Consider the following 17,987-nt stretch of genomic DNA (forward strand, 5'->3'; position numbering starts at 1 on the left):
AAGAAAGAAAGAAAGAAAGAAAGAAAGAAAGAAAGAAAGAAAGAAAGAAAGAAAGAAAGAAAGAAAGAAAGAAAGAAAGACGGGGTGCCTGGGTGGCTCAACTGGTGAAATCTCTGCCTTCAGTTCAGATCATGATCTCAGGGTTCTGGGATGGAGCCCCACATCAGACTCCCTGCTCAGTGGGGAGCCTCCTTCTCCCTCTCCTGCTCTGCTTGTGCTTTCTCTCTCTCTAATAAATAAATAAAATCTTTGAAAAAAGAGGGGGAAAAGCACTAAAAATGGGCCAAGAAAACAGGTAGGCAGTTTACTAAAAAATAAATATGAATGACCTCTGAGTATGTTTTGTAAATGTCTATCCTTACGAGTAACTGAAGAAATGTACGTTTAAGAGGGGAAATGTTTCATGTTTTTTAATTGGAAGGGTTTTTTCTTTTAAGATTTATTTTGGGGAGTGGGGGCAGAGGAGAAAATCCAAGCAGACTCTGCTAAGCATGGAACCTGATGCAGGAATCAATCTCACAAACCTAAGATCATGACCTGAGACAAAACCAAGAGTCAGACACTCAACCAACTGTGCCACTCAGGTGCCCCTTGAATTGCCAGGTTTTAAGTACTGCCCACAGTTGGTGAAGATGCATTCTGGGAAGAGGAAGAGGAGGCCCACCTCCCCACTCCACCCCCCATATCCCATCAGTGAAAGCGAAACCACTAGTGGAATTCACACAGCTTTTCAGAATCAGGAATTATCTTCTCAAAAACTTTTAAAGTGTGCTTACCTGGAAAGTGAATTGCAGAAATCTATCCTAAGGGCAAATATTTATTTGTGAAGATGTATACTTTAGATTTTTTAGTTAAAAATTTAGGAACAATCCATGCTTAATACAGCTCCAGGCACTACTGTAAATTGCACACAAAAGTAGTTACAGGCATGGAAACCTTCCCCTTACACTTTGATGGGAGAAGATACAAATTATCAGTGAGTCCATGAGAGTTTCCCATCTGGTTATGTATGTATCCACATGAACACACATTATGGAAGGCTAAGAAGGCTACAAAGGTTACAGGCCAGGTATCCACAATAGCTCTGTGGGTTGTGGGATTGTAAGTAACATTAATTTTCTTCACCGTATATTGTTTCCCAAATACTCTACAGTAAACATAGCATTTCTTTAATAAACACAAAGGGTTGAGAGAAAAGGTATCTGTATAAAGTCCAGATGAATTAAACAGTTATGCACAAACAAAATCATTTTTAGAAAATGAGCGGGGGCGGGGGGGGAGAGGATTTGTTGCATCTCAGGAAGGAAAAAGATCTTCCAAACACAAAACAGGGCAGCCTGGGTGGCTCAGTGGTTTAAAGCGCCACCTTTGGCTGGGGGTGTGATCCTAGAGACCCGGGATGGAGTCCCACATCGGGCTCCCTACACGGAGCCTGCTTCTCCTTCTGCCTATGTCTCTGCCTCTCTCTCAATCTGTGTCTCTGATGAATAACCAATTAATTAATTTAAAAAACACAAAACAATTAGAGATATCAAAGGAAGAAAAAAGACTGGACAATATTTTTTGATCTGCCAATCAAAAAAGCGAGCAGAGTTAAGAAGAAAAATAACTGGAATATATTTACAAAAATCTAACAAAAAACTGGTATATTTCACACATAAAGAAATCATAATTCAGTAAGAATAAAAGAGGGAAAAACAATGAAACATTTTAAAAATCAATGTATTAGATTTTATAAATTAAAATTAAAATGTCCTACCTCACTAAAAATTTCTAGAAAATAGCAGTCAAGATTGGCATGCAGGTCTATTTGGCCTCCAAGCAATATACCGTGTTGCCCACAGTAAATAAGTTACTTTTTTAACCACATTAATTTTAAAGTTTGTACTTGACAAAAGAAATTTTCCCCTATTATACATTTTTTAAAGGTTTTATTTATTTATTCATGAGAGAGGCAGAGACACAGGCAGAGTTGGAGAAGCAGGCTCCCTGCAGGAAGCCCGATGTGGGATTCGATCCCAGGATTCAATCCCGGGACTCCAGGATCATGCCCCAAGTCAAAAGCAAACCCTCAACCACTGAGCCACCCATGCGTCCCTATTACTTACACATTTTTAAATAAAAAAAGTAACTAGCAACAAATAAAGTAGAAAACTGTGACTCGTATTTTTAGGTCTTAAATGGAGGTAAGATAACCAGATAAACCAAAATTCTCTTGCTAAACATTTAAGTGAAAATTTATCAAAATCATTTTAAGTATAAAAACTGTTTCTTAGGTAAAATAGGAAAGCCTTCACAACTAATAGGAATAGTAAGTAAAATCTGGTTTTCTGATTTTATGAAGGACTCATGGTTTATTGGAGGAAGATGCAAATTATGAAGGAAATTAAGAAAAAGTAAATCTAAAGATACAGTTTAGTAAAAAACAAAAACATTCATTGTGATTATATTAAGCAATATATACTAACCATGAATTAGGGAGCCATTTAGCCATTGAATATAGTAGTTCTGAGGAAAAGAAAGCAGGATTTCATTGCTGATTATTGAAAAGGGCAAAAGCAAAACAGCCCCAGCTGACACTGCCAGAGTGAACGTGCTCAAAAACAACCTGGAAGAGAAGAGATTGTTGTTACCAGCAACTGGAAAAAGCAAGGAATATGGTAGGAATTCAAAAAGGATAAAAACTTGTAAATCTTTTAATCCAAAAAAGTTATATAAGACTTTCATTAAATATGTGTAGTTGGGAGTCAAATGATATATATATATGACACTAAAAGGGGCTTTCACTTTCTGTTTTACATGTTTGAAATGTTTTAAATGTTATATCTAAATTTTTTTAAGATTTTTTTAAAAGACTAAACAGGCAAAGGAAAAAAAACCCTCACCAACATTAGAGATGGAACCTTAATATCCATACCATTAAAATCAATATAGGAAGAACATGAAAATAAATATAAGGAGACATAAGAAACAAAACATTCTAAACACTCAAAATACACATCTACTAGAGTAACTTTGAGCCCAATGCCATCTTGTGGCAACCAACAGAAGTGTTTTCCTACTTAAAGCCAAAACAACCATGAAACCCTTGTTCCGTAAATCATTGATAATGTTTAAATGTAGACTATATGATACATAGCAAAAATACAACTCAAATCAGACAGAAGAAGTCTTACAAACTGTTTTGCTGAGCGGGCATGTTTCCTGGGAAAAGCACTAGGAAAAATGTCTACCCCAGGTCTACTGTCAACTCTGGCAACTACCAGCCAGCGACCTTCAGTGTGCTTCTTTGGATTTGTCCTTGCAAATCAAGTGAGGAAGTTCTCCCAATCACTATCAGGTGGCCTCGAGCTGTCTGTCCTGCTGCCGGTCACACTCTGCCTGACCACTGGTCTCCACTCTAACATCACTCTTTTCCCTTTTAATTAAGTATTTTGTGGGAAGCTAAGCTGGAAACCAGGAAAAATAACCTGTTCCTTGCTAAAAAATGTATTCATTTACGGATTCCTATCAGTATGGACTCCAGATTGTTCTATTTTATGCTGTGTAGGATCCAATGTAATCATTCTCCTGACACTCCAATTGTCCCTGATTGATGTGAAAGCCCTTGAACATTCTGGGTCTTTCTGACATGTACCTCATCATTCTTGGAGCACCTCCTTGCATTCTGGCAGTACCATATGTACAGAATGAGCCTGGAACTTCCCCTCCTGTACCCCTGCGGACAGCTTCTCCCCCAAATCCTGGTTCCTATTAGTGGAAAATTATATTTAGAAGCAAAGATCTGGTGCTAAATATATTCATTGCTACTGGGGTGTCATGCTCCCAATGGACAGGCAAGGAATACAAGTATGCACTACGCATATGCGTATGTACATACGCACACTTAACACATATCCACCTTTACATCTAGATCTGGTTCACCAACTTTATTAAAAACCATGAGTCCACACTGACAGTTCAACTGCAATGCAACAACCTTGTTCATTTTCATTTTTCTCCCTTTCCCTAACTGCAAATGGTTCCTGTCACCTTTAATGGACTAAACACCCCTGTATGTGATCTGACACTCCCACCCTATGCAGAGGTGTCCATCCTGTTCCAGTGACTCCCCATTTTGGACTGTCCTACCTCCTTCCCCACTGACCTCTGACACCCATGCCAAGCCGTCCTTCTGGGGACACCCTTCTCAGCCTACTTGGGCTCTGCCATCCTGCACAGATGCCCTCCCCAACTTCTGACTCCCTGTGGCAGAGCATCCCTGAACACATGTGGGTGCCCCTCAACACTCCCTCAAGCTAATACTACATGCCAGGACTTCCCTCTGCAGGGGAAACTCCCTCCCTTCTCCCAGACCTGAAAGCACACACCAGGTCACTCCTGAGCTTATGCTAGGCCTTATGCTAGGCCTACCTCTTACCTGGAAACTCTCCTCTCACCTGCACAGGCTCACAAAAATTTCAGCACTTACGCATGTTGTTTTTATATCAATAACTTTAATCCTAATCAAAATCAACTAACTAGACAACAGTAGCTCTCAGAAAATGTAGTTGTTGATTGCAAAGTTAATTTCGGGGCACAAGTAGATACAAACAGAGAAAGAACAAAGGAGTAAAGGAGAGAGCAAACATGGGCCTAATGGAAGGTGAGAAAGGCCGAGGAACAAGGCTTTCCATCTTGACTCGGGGTTGAGCCAGCACTGGAGATCTCTGTTTCAAGTGGCCAGGTAGTGCTGCCAACTACTTTACTTAAGAATTTGAGCTCTTCTAGAAGACTGAGGATTCCCTTTTTTTTCTCCTCATTCAGCAGGCCTCTCCTTCCATTTCCTCCTCTTCAGTGGAAGAAGCAAGGCAAGGAAATATGGTGCAGAGAAGGGAAGCAACTCTGAATTTCCACATACTATGCACTAAGCACCAACCCAGGAATGTTTAGCAGATGTGATTTAATCCATACAACAGCACAACAAAGTAAGTGGCAGTTCTCCTTCACACAGAGAGAAAATAAATCTTTCTCAATCTCTTCTGACCTCAAGTTAATCTTGAGTTCAGAATTTGAACCCAGATCTGCCTTACTCTTCCATTCTCACTCATTCTATCACACAAGAGGGGAAAAAAGGCAGTGAAAGCCAAAGTCATCACTGGTGTGAGGGGCTAGGGAACAGATGAGCCCTGATTCTCTCTCAGGTGCCCTCCTCCCTGCTCCTTCTCCTGTCTTTATTGTATGTGCATGCCCATCTGCCTGCAAGAAGCGGAAGTCTCCTCCAGTCACCTGATGCAGGAACCACCTGCTAGGAGAACACAAAGCCTTCAGACATTTGGTAGCAAGTAGCAACAGCAGAGGTGGAAGCAGAACTGCTGAAAGCAGAAGGGGAGATCAGGGCTCCAGAGACTCCTCACAAGGAAACAAGGCACAAAAAGTTGATCATTTTAAAATATTTATTTCTATTATGGATGCAGTTCCTTTGGGCCCTAGTTGCTGAATTGTTTACAGTTCCTGAGCTATACATTAACATTTGATTTACCATGTAGTTGCAAGGAAACTTGTAAGTTGTTTGTGAAATATTTAAATAAAGGTTATCTGGAATTTGTAATATGTGTAAAAAAAAAAAAAAAAAGAAAAAGGAAACGAGGCACAGCCACTGTTTCATAGAATACACTGCAGGGTAATGCCTAAGTGATGTCCTCTGGTCTGTTGACAAATCTACAAATGTATGTATATAGATTTACCACCAAGAGTGGAGTACAGACCAGAGAGGAAAGTGGCACACATCTCACAGTACTCACTTCATCCCTAGAGGATTTCACTGGGAAAGAATTAGTATCTGCCCTTTACTCAGTCTGAGATTCACTGAAGCTTTTTGAGGTAAGTGAATTATTTAGACAGTAATTTAGACACAGAAAAATGATCAATCACTTAAGGATTTTCTCAAATATCAAGGTGTTAGGAATAAAACTAAGACCCCTAATTCTATAAATTTAAATCAAATAATAGGCCTAAGTTTTAAACCCACAGAGCAAGAATTCCCAGTATAAAGTTATAGATGTTTTCCCTAGGGCATTTAAAATCATTTAAATTACCAAATCTAATAAAGCAAGGTCCATTTATATTCACTGTTCAGTTATGAATTAAATCAGACCTATTAAAGTCACTTATCAGTTGAAAGTACTTTTTTATTGAAGTGAAACTCACATAACATAAAATTAACCATTTTAAAATGAACAATTTAGTGGTATTTAAGTGTATTCATAGTGTTGTGCAAACACCACCACTTTCTAGTTCCAGAACATTTCATCACCTCAAAATAAAACCTTATATTCATTAAACAGTTGCTCCCCATGCTGCTCTCCCCTCCGTCTCTAGTAACCATCAATATGACACTGATGAATTTACCTATTCTGGAAACTGCTAGTAAATGGAGTTAGACACTATGTGGCCTTGTGTCTGACTTCTTTCACTTAGCATGATGTTTTTGAGGTTCCTACATGTTATAGCATGTGTCAGTACTTTATTCCTTGTTATGGCTGAGTAATATCCCAGTGTACATAAGAGTGCATTAGCACAGGAAGCCTCTCTCTCTCTCTCTCTCTCTCTTTGACCTTTCCCTCACCTCCTTCTTGCCCCAGGCAAAAGATGAATAATCTGATACTAATCATGAAGAAACAATCCAAATAACTAGCCTGTAATCTTCAAAAGTATCAAGATCAGGTAAATATTGAAGAAGGGTTTCAGTTTAAAGGGAACTAAAGGGACATGACAACTACAAGCAGTGTGTGATCCTGAACGGGGTCCATCTGCAACAAGGACATTACTGGAAAAACTGGTAAATCTGAATGGGGCATGAGTGATACAGCAACAATTTTATTATTTTGATGGTTGTATGGTAGACAATAGAAGAATTACCATTTATAGGCATTATATACAAAAGTATCCTGAGGAAATGGAGAACCAGGTCACCAAATTTTCAAATAGTTCTGGGGGCAAAACAGCTCTTTTTTGTTATATTTCTAACTTTTCTATAAATTCAGGACTATGACAAAAACTTTTCAAGTATCAATTAAAATAAAGAATCCTGGAATAAAAATCTCTCCAATGTAGCTACAACTGTGTGATCTCAAATTTTAGTCAAGCAAAATCTTATAGAAACAAATTTACTGCTTCCCATCCAGTTTAATACCTCAAAAAAATTTAAAGGGTGTATCAATCATATATCACCAGCATATATAAGCAGAAATAAATAAATAAATGAATGAATGAATGAATGAATGAATGAATGAATGCAGAAAGAGAGCTACAGGAAACTAAAGAACCATCTGAGTCCATCTCCCTGCTCATAGCAGGTAGATGTTCAATTAACTAGAACAGATGTCTCCTCCCTATTCCAAGACTGTCATAGTCTTCTCAGCAGATCATTAAACAGTTAAGAGTTTTCTTTCTTACGGCCTGGCAACTTTCCCAACCATAAATAAGCCCACTTCCTGGTTAAAATGTCTGAAGGTAAAATGTCAGCTCCTCAAACAAGCAAATTTTAACAGGAAACAATCAATCCTCATTTTTCCATGTATGGTTGATTCTTGAACAATATGACTTAGAAATGCACAGGTCCACTTATAAGTGAATTTTTAAAATAAATATAATACAGTACTTTAAATGTAATTTCTCTCCCTTATGATTTTCTTAATAATTTTTTTCTTTTCTCTAGCTTTATTATAAGAATACATAATACACATGACATACAAAATATGTATTTGTCAACTGTTTATGTTATCAGTAAGACTTCCAATCAATAGGCTATTAGTAGTTAAATTTTGGGGAAGTAAAAAGTTATACACAATTTCCAACTGCTCAGGGCCAAAGTCCCTAACCCCCACAGTGTTCAAGAGTCAACCCTATATTTGTTTATATGCGCTCCCAAAGATAGAGTTAATATTAATAAAACCAGTGTATTACTTTAGGTGAATTTTTTACACATTTATGCCCTAAGGTGTGAATAAAATTTGAAGAATTTATAACCTCAAAATTAGAAACAGAACAAATGAATTTTTAAATACATACGAAATCCTGTTGACTATGGCATCTTCATCTTCTTGTTCATCTGTAAAAATGGTTAAAGTATTAATTTTTTTATCTTCAATAAAATGTTTCATTAATTTATCCGGAAATACAAACAAAAACAGAAACTCAATGAATTACTGAAAAGAACTTTCAAAAAGCTCTGTTTATTTGAGCATGGATCTAAATTTAAATCTTATTAACTCACATGGGACAGAACGTAGAGTGTTGTGATTAACCAAAATCCTAATTAACAAAACTACCATATGCAAATTGAAACTTTCCATATATTTATTGCTCCAGAAAATAAAACTTAGTAGAACCTTAGGACCAGAATCAAGTTTACTGTCATACAACATAAGTGAAATTGTAATTGCTAATGAACAAAAACTTTTAGTTGATACTATCCAACAAAAATCTTTATTATAAAGTTAGAATTCAAAATCTTAAAACTCATGTACTTTTCCACAATTCAAGTTTGTCATTATTAATGATACTAACAAAGATTCTCTTGGACCATTCTAAACCATTAGAATGCCTCCATACTATTTCACAATTATTGTCCAAGTTATAAACAGAAAGATACCAAGTTTTGAATTTTTTACAAGTAGCAGATGGCCTCTGCTCCAATACTCACTCAGCTCTCTCTCTCTCGTGGCTACTAGCCTTCTCTTTGTCTTCCTACATAAATATACCAGCTAGGGCAGCCCAGGTGGCTCAGCGGTTTAGAGCCACCTTCAGCCCAGGGCCTGATCCTGGACACCTGGGATCGAGTCCTGCATCGGGCTCCCTGCATGGAGTCTGCTTCTCCCTCTGCCCCTCTCTCTCTCTCTCTCTCTCTCTCTGTCATGAATAAATAAATAAAATCTTAATTAATTAATTTACCAGCTAAAGAAAATATAATCCAATTACAAGAATATTGCACAACACCCCCTGACCCCTCCTTCTCCTCAATACCTAACTGAGGTTGTCCTCAAAGGCTCTCTCTCTAGGTCTCTGTAATTATGACTATCCATTTGCTTCCATGTCAATGGTGCGTTTGAGCCATCCTCTTAACCCTAATCTCCATTCTTAATTACAGGCTGCCCAAAATAGCTTTACAACCAAAAGGACGATAAAATAACAGTCCCAATTAATTTGTATACTGTTGTGCCTACTCTCTATCAACCATCAACTACTGAAGAATATTTTAATAGCTTCATATACATTTCAACTCTTCCCCTCCCCCCCCCCCCCCCCCCCCCCCCCCCGCCAACGCTCAGTACTAAGTCCAGAGTACTCATCACCCCTCTCTGCTATTACTCTAAAAATCATCTAATAGAGGCACCTGGGTGGCTAAATCAGTCGGGCATCGGGCTCTTGATTTCCACTGAGGTCATGGTCTCAAGGTTGTGAATCAGGCCCTGCATCATGCTCCATGCTCAGCAAAAGGTGTGGGGAGGGAGGTCAGCTTGGGTCTCTCTCTCTCTCTCTCCCCCTCTGCCACCACTCATACTCTCTCTCTCAAAATAAATAAATAAAGTATTTAAAAATCATCTAAATCATCTAATAAATCTCCAATTTTCCTGTTCATCATCCCCTAAATCCCCCAAAATGATGCATTTTATATTAATTCTCTCTCCTCCTCCTCCTTCTATGTCAATAACCATTAACACCTGATGCCAAAACATCTTTAAAAATAGCTAAAATACTGTGTTGAATCTGTAGGTCTTCAAATTTTTGAGAGATTATAGATTCCAAGAAATATTTTAATGTAATCATAGAGCCAAACTAAAACACTAGAGCAAGCACTATTTCCTAATTGCTTTCAAAAGTCTAATAAGTTTGATATTATAATATAAAGAGTTCCTATTATATAGAATCCATAAATATTCATATGGCACTACTGTTAGCCCAGCATACAGGTAGAAAATTCTGTTTTCTTGTTATTTACAGAAAATAGCTGAGGTTTAACAGAAGGCAGTAAGGCAACTGTTTAGGTCCTTACAAAACCTTGGCACAAGAATCTGTGAATTAATTAGCACAAAGTTCATTTTTAAAAAAAGAATAGGGGCACCCAGATGGCTCAGTCAGTTATGCACCTGACTTTGACTCAGGTCATGATCCTAGGGTCTTGGGATGGAGCCCCATGCCAGGCTACCTGCTCAGTGGAGAGTCTGTTTGTCCCCCTCCTGCTCCCTCTGCTCCCCTCCCCCACTCATGTGCATGTGTGCACTCTCTTTCCCTCAAGTAAATAAATAAAATCATAAATAATAATAATAAATTTAAAAAATAAAAAAAGAATACAGATTTAGTGGTCCCTAAATAATAATGAAATAATAAAAAGACAATATAATATATAACTGAATATTAAATGATATCATGGAGACTCTACATTCCATATCACTTTAGAGAAAGAAAAGATAGTCTAATAGTCAGAGAAAGGATGGGGGGGGGTAGGCATGTTCAAACTCAGAGCCAGTCACAAAACCCATATATCCTCATAAACTCTAGAAATTTCCCAGATACTGAACAGCCCCACACTATTCTTGGTTAGACCTAAGAATGGTGGTAAACATGGGCTCAGGTCAAACAGAATGATGACCCCACAAGCAGTCAGATTCCCTGGAGGTTCCTGTTTACTTAGCACCAGGCTATTACATCCTTCAATCATTGCCATACTGAATGTATTATACTACCATACTGACAGGCACGATATGGCCCATATACCACAGACCAGCTGGCATGATGATCTAAGTATTTTTAATTATAATGTTTCTACTTGCCTGATTTTCTCTTGTATCTTGTGATGATGAAGTAGGAAACAATGTAGAGAATGGCAAAAAGAAGGAAACATATCTGGAAAAAAAATTAACAGATCATTTACATTTGTTGCATATCTTTTTTTTAAATTATAGAAGATACATCTTTGGTACTTATAGGCAAAGAGGATTGATCTGGGGCATTGGGTGGCTCAGTCAGTTAAGTGTCTGCCTTGGGCTCAGGTAATGATCCCACAGTCCTAGATCCAGCCCCACATCCAGCTCCCTGCTCAGCAGAGAGCCTCCCTCTCCCTCTGCCTGCCACTCCCTTTGCTTGTGCTCTCTGTCAAATAAATAAATAAAAATCTTGAAAAAAAAATAGATTCAATCTATTTAAAACTTTCTAGATGGGATCCCTGGGTGGCTCAGCGGTGCCTTTGGCCCACAGCGTGACCCTGGAGCCCTGGGATCAAGGCCTACATCAGGCTCCCTGCATGGAGCCTGCTTCTCCCTCTGCCTGTGTCTCTGCTTCTCTTTCTCTCTGTGTCTCTCATGAATAAATAAAAAATCTTTAATAAAAAAATTAAAAATTAAAAATTAAAACTTTTTAGATATTTTACTAGAATAAAGTTTTGATAAAATGCTAATTTATATAAACTAATTCAAATAACCCAGTTTTTAATATCATTGCAGGGAAAATATGTCCAATGAAGATTTTCTTTTCATAACTTGACTGAATTGTCTTCAGAATCACATGGAAGTGTAAAAAGCTAGACCAATACCAACAATTCTGATAACTAAAGTCAATGAGATACTACAATCCCTTCCAAATATCAAAACATACTATAAAGCTTCAAAAACATTTAAGGATGGCTCAAACTTAGATAAATGAAACATCCTATTATATAAAAATTTATATAATTTGGTTTTACATACAGGAGGCATCACAAATCAATGCGGGGGGGAGTAATCATTCAATAAATATACCACATATCAAAATAAACAGCAGTTGAACAAGAAGCTTTTTAAATTCAATTAAATTCCATTTAATTTTATGGGGATGACAGGAAAAAGAGGATGGGGTCAAGGAACAGGAGATCTCATTACAGTCAAAGACCAAGAAATAAAGTCTTATTAGAGCTATGGATCAGGGTGAAAAGAGTTTGAAAACTCAAATGAAACAATCCCAGGTAATGACAGTTTAGGGAGCACCCCATGTGTGGATTTCTGAAAAAGGGCTGTTGGCCACATGACTAAAAATGACCTTAGATCTAAGTATGAACAGCCACTATACAATGTCTTCTAGGAAATGACATACTCAGAATGGAAATGACCATGAGCCTCATGTCACAATTCTTCCAATACAAGCGGGAGAGTGACAAGAGATAGCCAATACTGACAGTGACCAAAAAAGGAGCCAAGAATTGAAAGCATCAGATTGGCCTGCTGCTGGGAGCCCATCAAGAACTCCAAACGGATAACAGAATGTAAACACCATCACTACTTTCTCCCAAAATCCTTTAGGGTGTGGAAAATGGGTCAAAATGGAAACCAGTTATTGGTGAAGAAATGTAAACAGAAGGGGTCTTCTAAGAAGATGTTAAGGATGGGGGGGGGGGAGAATTTACAACAGAATGGTGAAGTCTGATTAGGGCTGCAAGAGCACTGGAAAGAAGGGTTACTGGGCAGAAACTGACTTACGAGGTTAAAGTCAGAGGGATCATATGACCAACAGAATTAATATTTATGACAGAAGCTACCTGAAATTCAATTCATTCCACAATTACTTGCTGGGAGCTCACCGTTCACCAGGCACTCTTTTTAGAACTGGGAACAGAAGAGCAAAGAAAACAAAGTTCTCGCCCTCACTGAGCTTATATTCAACTAAGAAAACAGCCAATCAATAGCCAACAGGGCAAATGCTGCTTGGTGCAGGTTTAGGGGAATAGTGAGTGTCAGCAGGGCACATGATGATTGGTGCAGGATTAAGGGAATAGGGAGTGTCAGCGGGGCACATGACAACTGGTGCAGGATTAGAGGAATAGGGAGTGTCAGTGGGGCACATGATGATGGGTGCAGGATTCAAACAGGGAGTGTCAGCAGGGCAAATGACGATTGGTGCAGGTCTAGGGGAATAGGGACACATCTCACTAATAAGGTAACATCTGAGGAAGGCCTTTGGGAGAAAAGAAAGCAAGACATGCAGAAATCTGGAAGGAGCGTACTCAAGGCACAGAAAACAGTCACAGCAAGGGTCTGAGACCGGGAAAGCTCTGGTGTGTTCCTACAGTGAGAGGAAAGAAGTGAGAGATGAGGTCAGGTAGTTCGTATTAACTGTCAGTCTCACAAACAGTGAAGTAAGTGTTGGTTTTTACCCTGAGTGATATGAGAAACCACTGGCATGCTGAGCAGACGGGTGATAGGACCTGACAGAGTACAAAAGACTCACTCCAGGTACAATGTGGAAAATAACTTAGAAGGGTTAAGGCCTGAAGCAAACAGACCAGTTAGGAGTGTACTGCAATCATCTAGAAGAGATGTCACGTGGACCTGTGTAGCAGAAATATCAAAAATTATCAAGTTCTGGGTATGTTTTGAAAACAGACTTGACAGGGCTTGCAGGGATAAGGCTTGGCCTATGAACCTGGAAAGAGATAGTGGGTATTTCCGGAGTCAGGAAAGATTATGAGTAAAATTATTTGGCATTGGAAGTAAAAAATACAGTTTATAATGCTGAATGTGAAATACTTATTATTCACTCAGGTGGAAAGGGCTGGATTTAAAAATCTGTACGGTCCAGGGAAGGAGCCTCACTAGGATTTTTTTTTTTTTTTAAGGTGAGGGGCAGAGGGGACATAAGGAGATAGATATTCAAAGCCCTAGGCCAGATGAGATTTCTATCCTAGGGAGTGAGTACTGCCAGAGAAGTCGGAGAACCAAGCCCCAAAGCTCTCAAATATTTACAAGTCAACTTGATGGAAGGAATAAGCAATAGCTGAGAAGCAGCAGTCAGCAGACAGGAGGCAAACAAGAGACTGTGATGTCCCAAAAGCCAAATGAAAAAAGCTCATGTAGGAAAAGGGAATTACCAGCCGTGTCAAATGCTGCTGACAGGCCAAGTAAGATGAGCACTGAGAATTGACAACTGGATTTAGCAACATGGTGGTTATCAGTGACCTTGACAAGAGCTGTTTTTCTGGAGTAATGAATACAAAACCCTGACTGAAGTAAATTAAGACAGAAGAACTGGAAACAAAATGTATATATCTCTTTCTAGGAATTTTATGATAAAGGGAAGCAAAAGAAATGTGATGGGAACTGCTAAGAGAGTTTGCTTTTTTTTTTAAGATGAGAAAAGTTACACATAGTTGCAATAATAATCAGGTAGAGAGAAAAATTATTGATGCAAGAAAGAAAAAGGAGAAGTGCTAAAGCAATGTGTTTAAGGTGAGGAGCTAAAAATAAATGTATCCCTAGTCAGAAGGAAGAAGAGCAAAAGCAGGAGAGAACAGAACATTAATGTTCCATAGCAAGTAGGTAAGCAAACGTGTGGTAAAGCACAAAAATGCTCCCTTTTGATGGCTTCCATTTTTCAGTGAACTTGAAGCAAGTTCCTTAAATAAGAGTTACACGTAGAGTGGAGACAGAAGTCACACAGGAGGATGACTCCATAAACAGAGAACAGAAGTGAGAGCCACAGTAAGATGAAATGGACTTCACAGTTCCAGGCAAGCCCAAGCCGAACCTCAGAGCTACACAGGAGGCCCACTGCTGATGCCCAACATGACAGCCTGGTTCTCGGATGCTGAGGAAGCTGCAGGTAAAAGCAGAGGCTTGAGGATTCTAAGAACTGCCCTATTTTCTCCTCCCCTCCTCCACAGCCTCTACTTGGGAGACTTGCACTGGGTATTACTCACTCACTCCTCCAATCACAGATCTGACTTGACGTCCACTGCCCAACTCCAAGCGCTCTGGCAGTGGTCAGTGAAGATCTTAACAGCCAAATTTCACTCTCACAATTCCACCTGACCTCTGAGCAGCCCCTTCTATTTCAGCAATGGTCCTCCTTCTCTGATTATTCACCCAGTCTCCACCACTAGCTTCCCTTTTCCTGCCAGCCTTTAAATATATTCTTCTAATACAAACAAAACAAAACATACTATTACTCTATGATTTCAAGGCCAAGCCAGAAAACTATTCTCAATCCACAATCTCTTCACTGGTAAACTAATCCGTTCCCAGGATTTTAACCATCAACCCCCAGAAATCCCTAGACCACAATTTGAAAATGCAAGGGAAAATGTAACTACTACTTTAGTTGGGAGTCTTCAATTCACTGTGAAAGAATAAATAAATGTAAACCAAATACATAATAATATGAATCTTTAAAAGTATCAAGATTACTCTAGTAAATAAGTGGGTTTATCATACTCAATGCTGTATACCCCTATACATCCATGTTCTGTCATCCCAATGTCCCAGACCCTCACAACTAGTAATCTGCTTTCTGTTTCTATGGATTTGCGTATTTCAGATATTTCATACAACTGAAAACATGCTGTTTTGTGTCCGGCTTCCTTCCTTAGCATGATATTTACAAGGTTCATCCATCTATAGTATGTACCATATATCATTCTTCCAGACTTTTACAAGAAAAATAAAACCCTATTTGATTAAAAATACACCGAATATTTCTTTGCCAGCAGCTCAAAGCATTCTTTTCAGATATATTTGCATATGTTCATTGTTTGTTTATAACTGCAACAAACCACCTTTCAAAGAGGTAAGAAAACAAAATACCAATGCTCTATCTCCAGAACAAGTAACATGACTTTGAAACACAAGCTGATATCCACTTTTATGTTATTAGCACCATCATGATAAATGGCCTTGTGTCCATCAACTTGTGTTTCAATAAGGGTAAAACAGAATTTCCTCATAAACAAGGAGCAAACATTCTATATTTCAAGATTATCACAGGAAGTAATATCAAGTTCATTAATGTCATCTACAATATTACACTCTATTACTTACTGAGACTTCAGATTCTGTATACTCTTACACTGTAAATCACCAACAAAGTTTCTCTAAAGCCCTTCTGAGACCTAGACTCCAGCAAAATGTAAAGGAAAGACAGCTTTATTTGAGAAGCTGGCACCAGAACCAGTTGTCACTCATTCTGTCCTTCGTGTTCTACACCCAAGCACAACTATTCTACCCACAAAGCCCGCCTCTTTTTGGACCCCCACAATACTCCTAGTTCACAATACTTTAGCACAACCACAGATTTCCATTAAACGTTTCATGTAAATTGTCTCCTAAACTTTTTATTATATATAGTTTAGGCACATTAAAGGTACTAATACAAACAGGAACTATCTTATATATCTCTTAAATCTTCCTTAGTGCCTAGATAAATAATTTTAAAATAAACTGAGTAAATTGGACTCCTTCCCAGTGCTGGTTCCTTCCCTTCATCAGGCACAATCAGGGCACAGGGAAGACATTTTGAATAGGACGAATGGTAGAAGTTTAAATTAGACTGGACTTGATTTTTCAATATGTGCGAGTAACCATAAGGCAATTGATAAGCCAAAGTTGTCACCAAAGGAAGGGAACACAGATCCAACACATGATCCTTGTAAGCATCAGTGAGAGACAATTAAACTGCTTTATAACTATTTCCTACCAAGTTTACTCACTCAATAAATAGTTAAGTACTGAGATCTAAGTGATATTAAGTCTTCCTTCCAGGAGAGGAATAGCTCTCCACTAATTCAGATCTTCTTTGATGTTTATTTCATCAGAGTATAGTTTTCCTCATATAGATCAAGTAAACGTTTTGTTAGCTTTATATCTAAGCACTTTTTTTCTTCATGCTAATGGTTTTTTGGAGGTTTTTTTGTTGTTGCTGTTTTAAAGATTTTATTTATTTATTCATGAGAGACCGAGAGAGAGAAACAGAGACATAGGCAGAGGGAGAAGCAGGCTCCCTGTCAGGACCTGGAGATCACACGCTGAACCAAAGGCAGATGATCAACCACTGAGCCACCCAGGTGCCCCATCTTCATGGTAATGTTAATAGACTTGTATTTTTAATTTCAAATTTCAATTTTTCATCCTGGTATACAGGACAGTAATGGACTTTTGTGTATTAATGTGGTATCTTAATATCCGGCTATAAACTCTTATTAATCCCAGTTTTGTGTTGTTGTTACTGACTTTTTGGGATTTTCTACCTAGACTATCATGTTATCTGAGAATGAAAACAGTCTGCTTTTTCTCTTCCCAATTTGTACACTTATCAGTTCCTTTCCTTTTCTCACTGCATTACCTAGGACGTCCAGTGCAGTGTTGAAAAGCAGTGAGAAGAGGGGGGATATCCATGCCTTGTTCCTGATCCTAGTGGGAAAGCTTCTGGTTTCTCATCATTAAGGTATGAAGTTAGCTGTAGATATTTTGTGGATGTTATCAAGCTGAGGAAGTTCCCCTCTATTCTTGGTTTATTGAGAGCTTTTTTCATAAAATGGGTGTTGGATTTTGTCAAATGCTTTCTCTGATACGATACTGATAGTATTATATGTTGTTCCTTCTTGAGTCTGTTGATACGATGGATTATACTAAGTGATCTTTGAATGTTGAACCAGCCCTAAATGCTTGGAATAAATTCCACTTGGTCATGGTGTATAATAATTCTTTTGATATGCTGTTGGATTTAGTTTGCTAATTTTTTTTTTTTGCAGAACTGTGCATTTATACTCAACAAAAACTGATCTATAGCTTTCCTTTATTGCAAACTTTTCGTCCAATTTCAGTATTAAAGTAATGCCAGCCTCCTAGAATGTCCTGTAAGAGATTACAGAGAATTGCTATCACTTCTTCTTTAAATGACTGGTAGATTTCACCAATGAAACCATCTAGGAGGGGATCCCTGGGTGGCTCAGCAGTTTAGCGCCTGCCTTCGGCCCAGGTCGTGGTAGTCCTGGAGTCCCGGGATCAAGTCCTGCATCAGGCTATCTGCATGGAGCCTGCTTCTCCCTCTGCCTGTGTCTCTGCCTCTGTGTGTGTGTGTGTGTGTGTGTGTGTGTGTGTGTGTGTCTGTCTCATGAATAAATAAATAAATCTTTTAAAAAAAAAAAAAAGAAAAGAAAAAAGAAACCATCTAGGACTGGTGTTTAGAAGGTCATTTGCTGGGCA

At 38.5% G+C, this 17,987-nt stretch overlaps 1 protein-coding gene across 12 annotated transcripts in view; it reads right to left on the reverse strand.

Annotated features, from left to right (window-relative positions):
* LMBR1 (limb development membrane protein 1) overlaps nt 1-17,987 on the reverse strand; it is a 147,102-nt gene that overhangs the window by 108,840 nt on the left and 20,275 nt on the right. For 8 of the 12 annotated variants that reach the window (XR_005371383.1, XR_005371382.1, XM_038559822.1 and 5 more), the window contains exons 2-4: nt 10,815-10,887; nt 8,053-8,092; nt 2,469-2,608 (exon numbers count right to left, since the gene is read on the reverse strand). Coding sequence is in view for 8 of the 12 variants with exons in the window: in XM_038559822.1 (XP_038415750.1) it covers nt 2,469-2,608; nt 8,053-8,092; nt 10,815-10,887 (253 nt within the window). In the remaining 4 variants the exon portion in view is untranslated. Of the gene's footprint in view, nt 1-2,468; nt 2,609-3,637; nt 3,751-8,052; nt 8,093-10,814; nt 10,888-17,987 lie in introns of those variants that run through there. The other 4 variants (XM_038559827.1, XM_038559829.1, XM_038559824.1 and 1 more) reach the window with 4 other exon arrangements.

Source organism: Canis lupus, chromosome 16 (genome assembly GCF_011100685.1).
Source record: "Canis lupus familiaris isolate Mischka breed German Shepherd chromosome 16, alternate assembly UU_Cfam_GSD_1.0, whole genome shotgun sequence".
NCBI classification, from domain to species: Eukaryota; Metazoa; Chordata; class Mammalia; order Carnivora; family Canidae; genus Canis; species Canis lupus.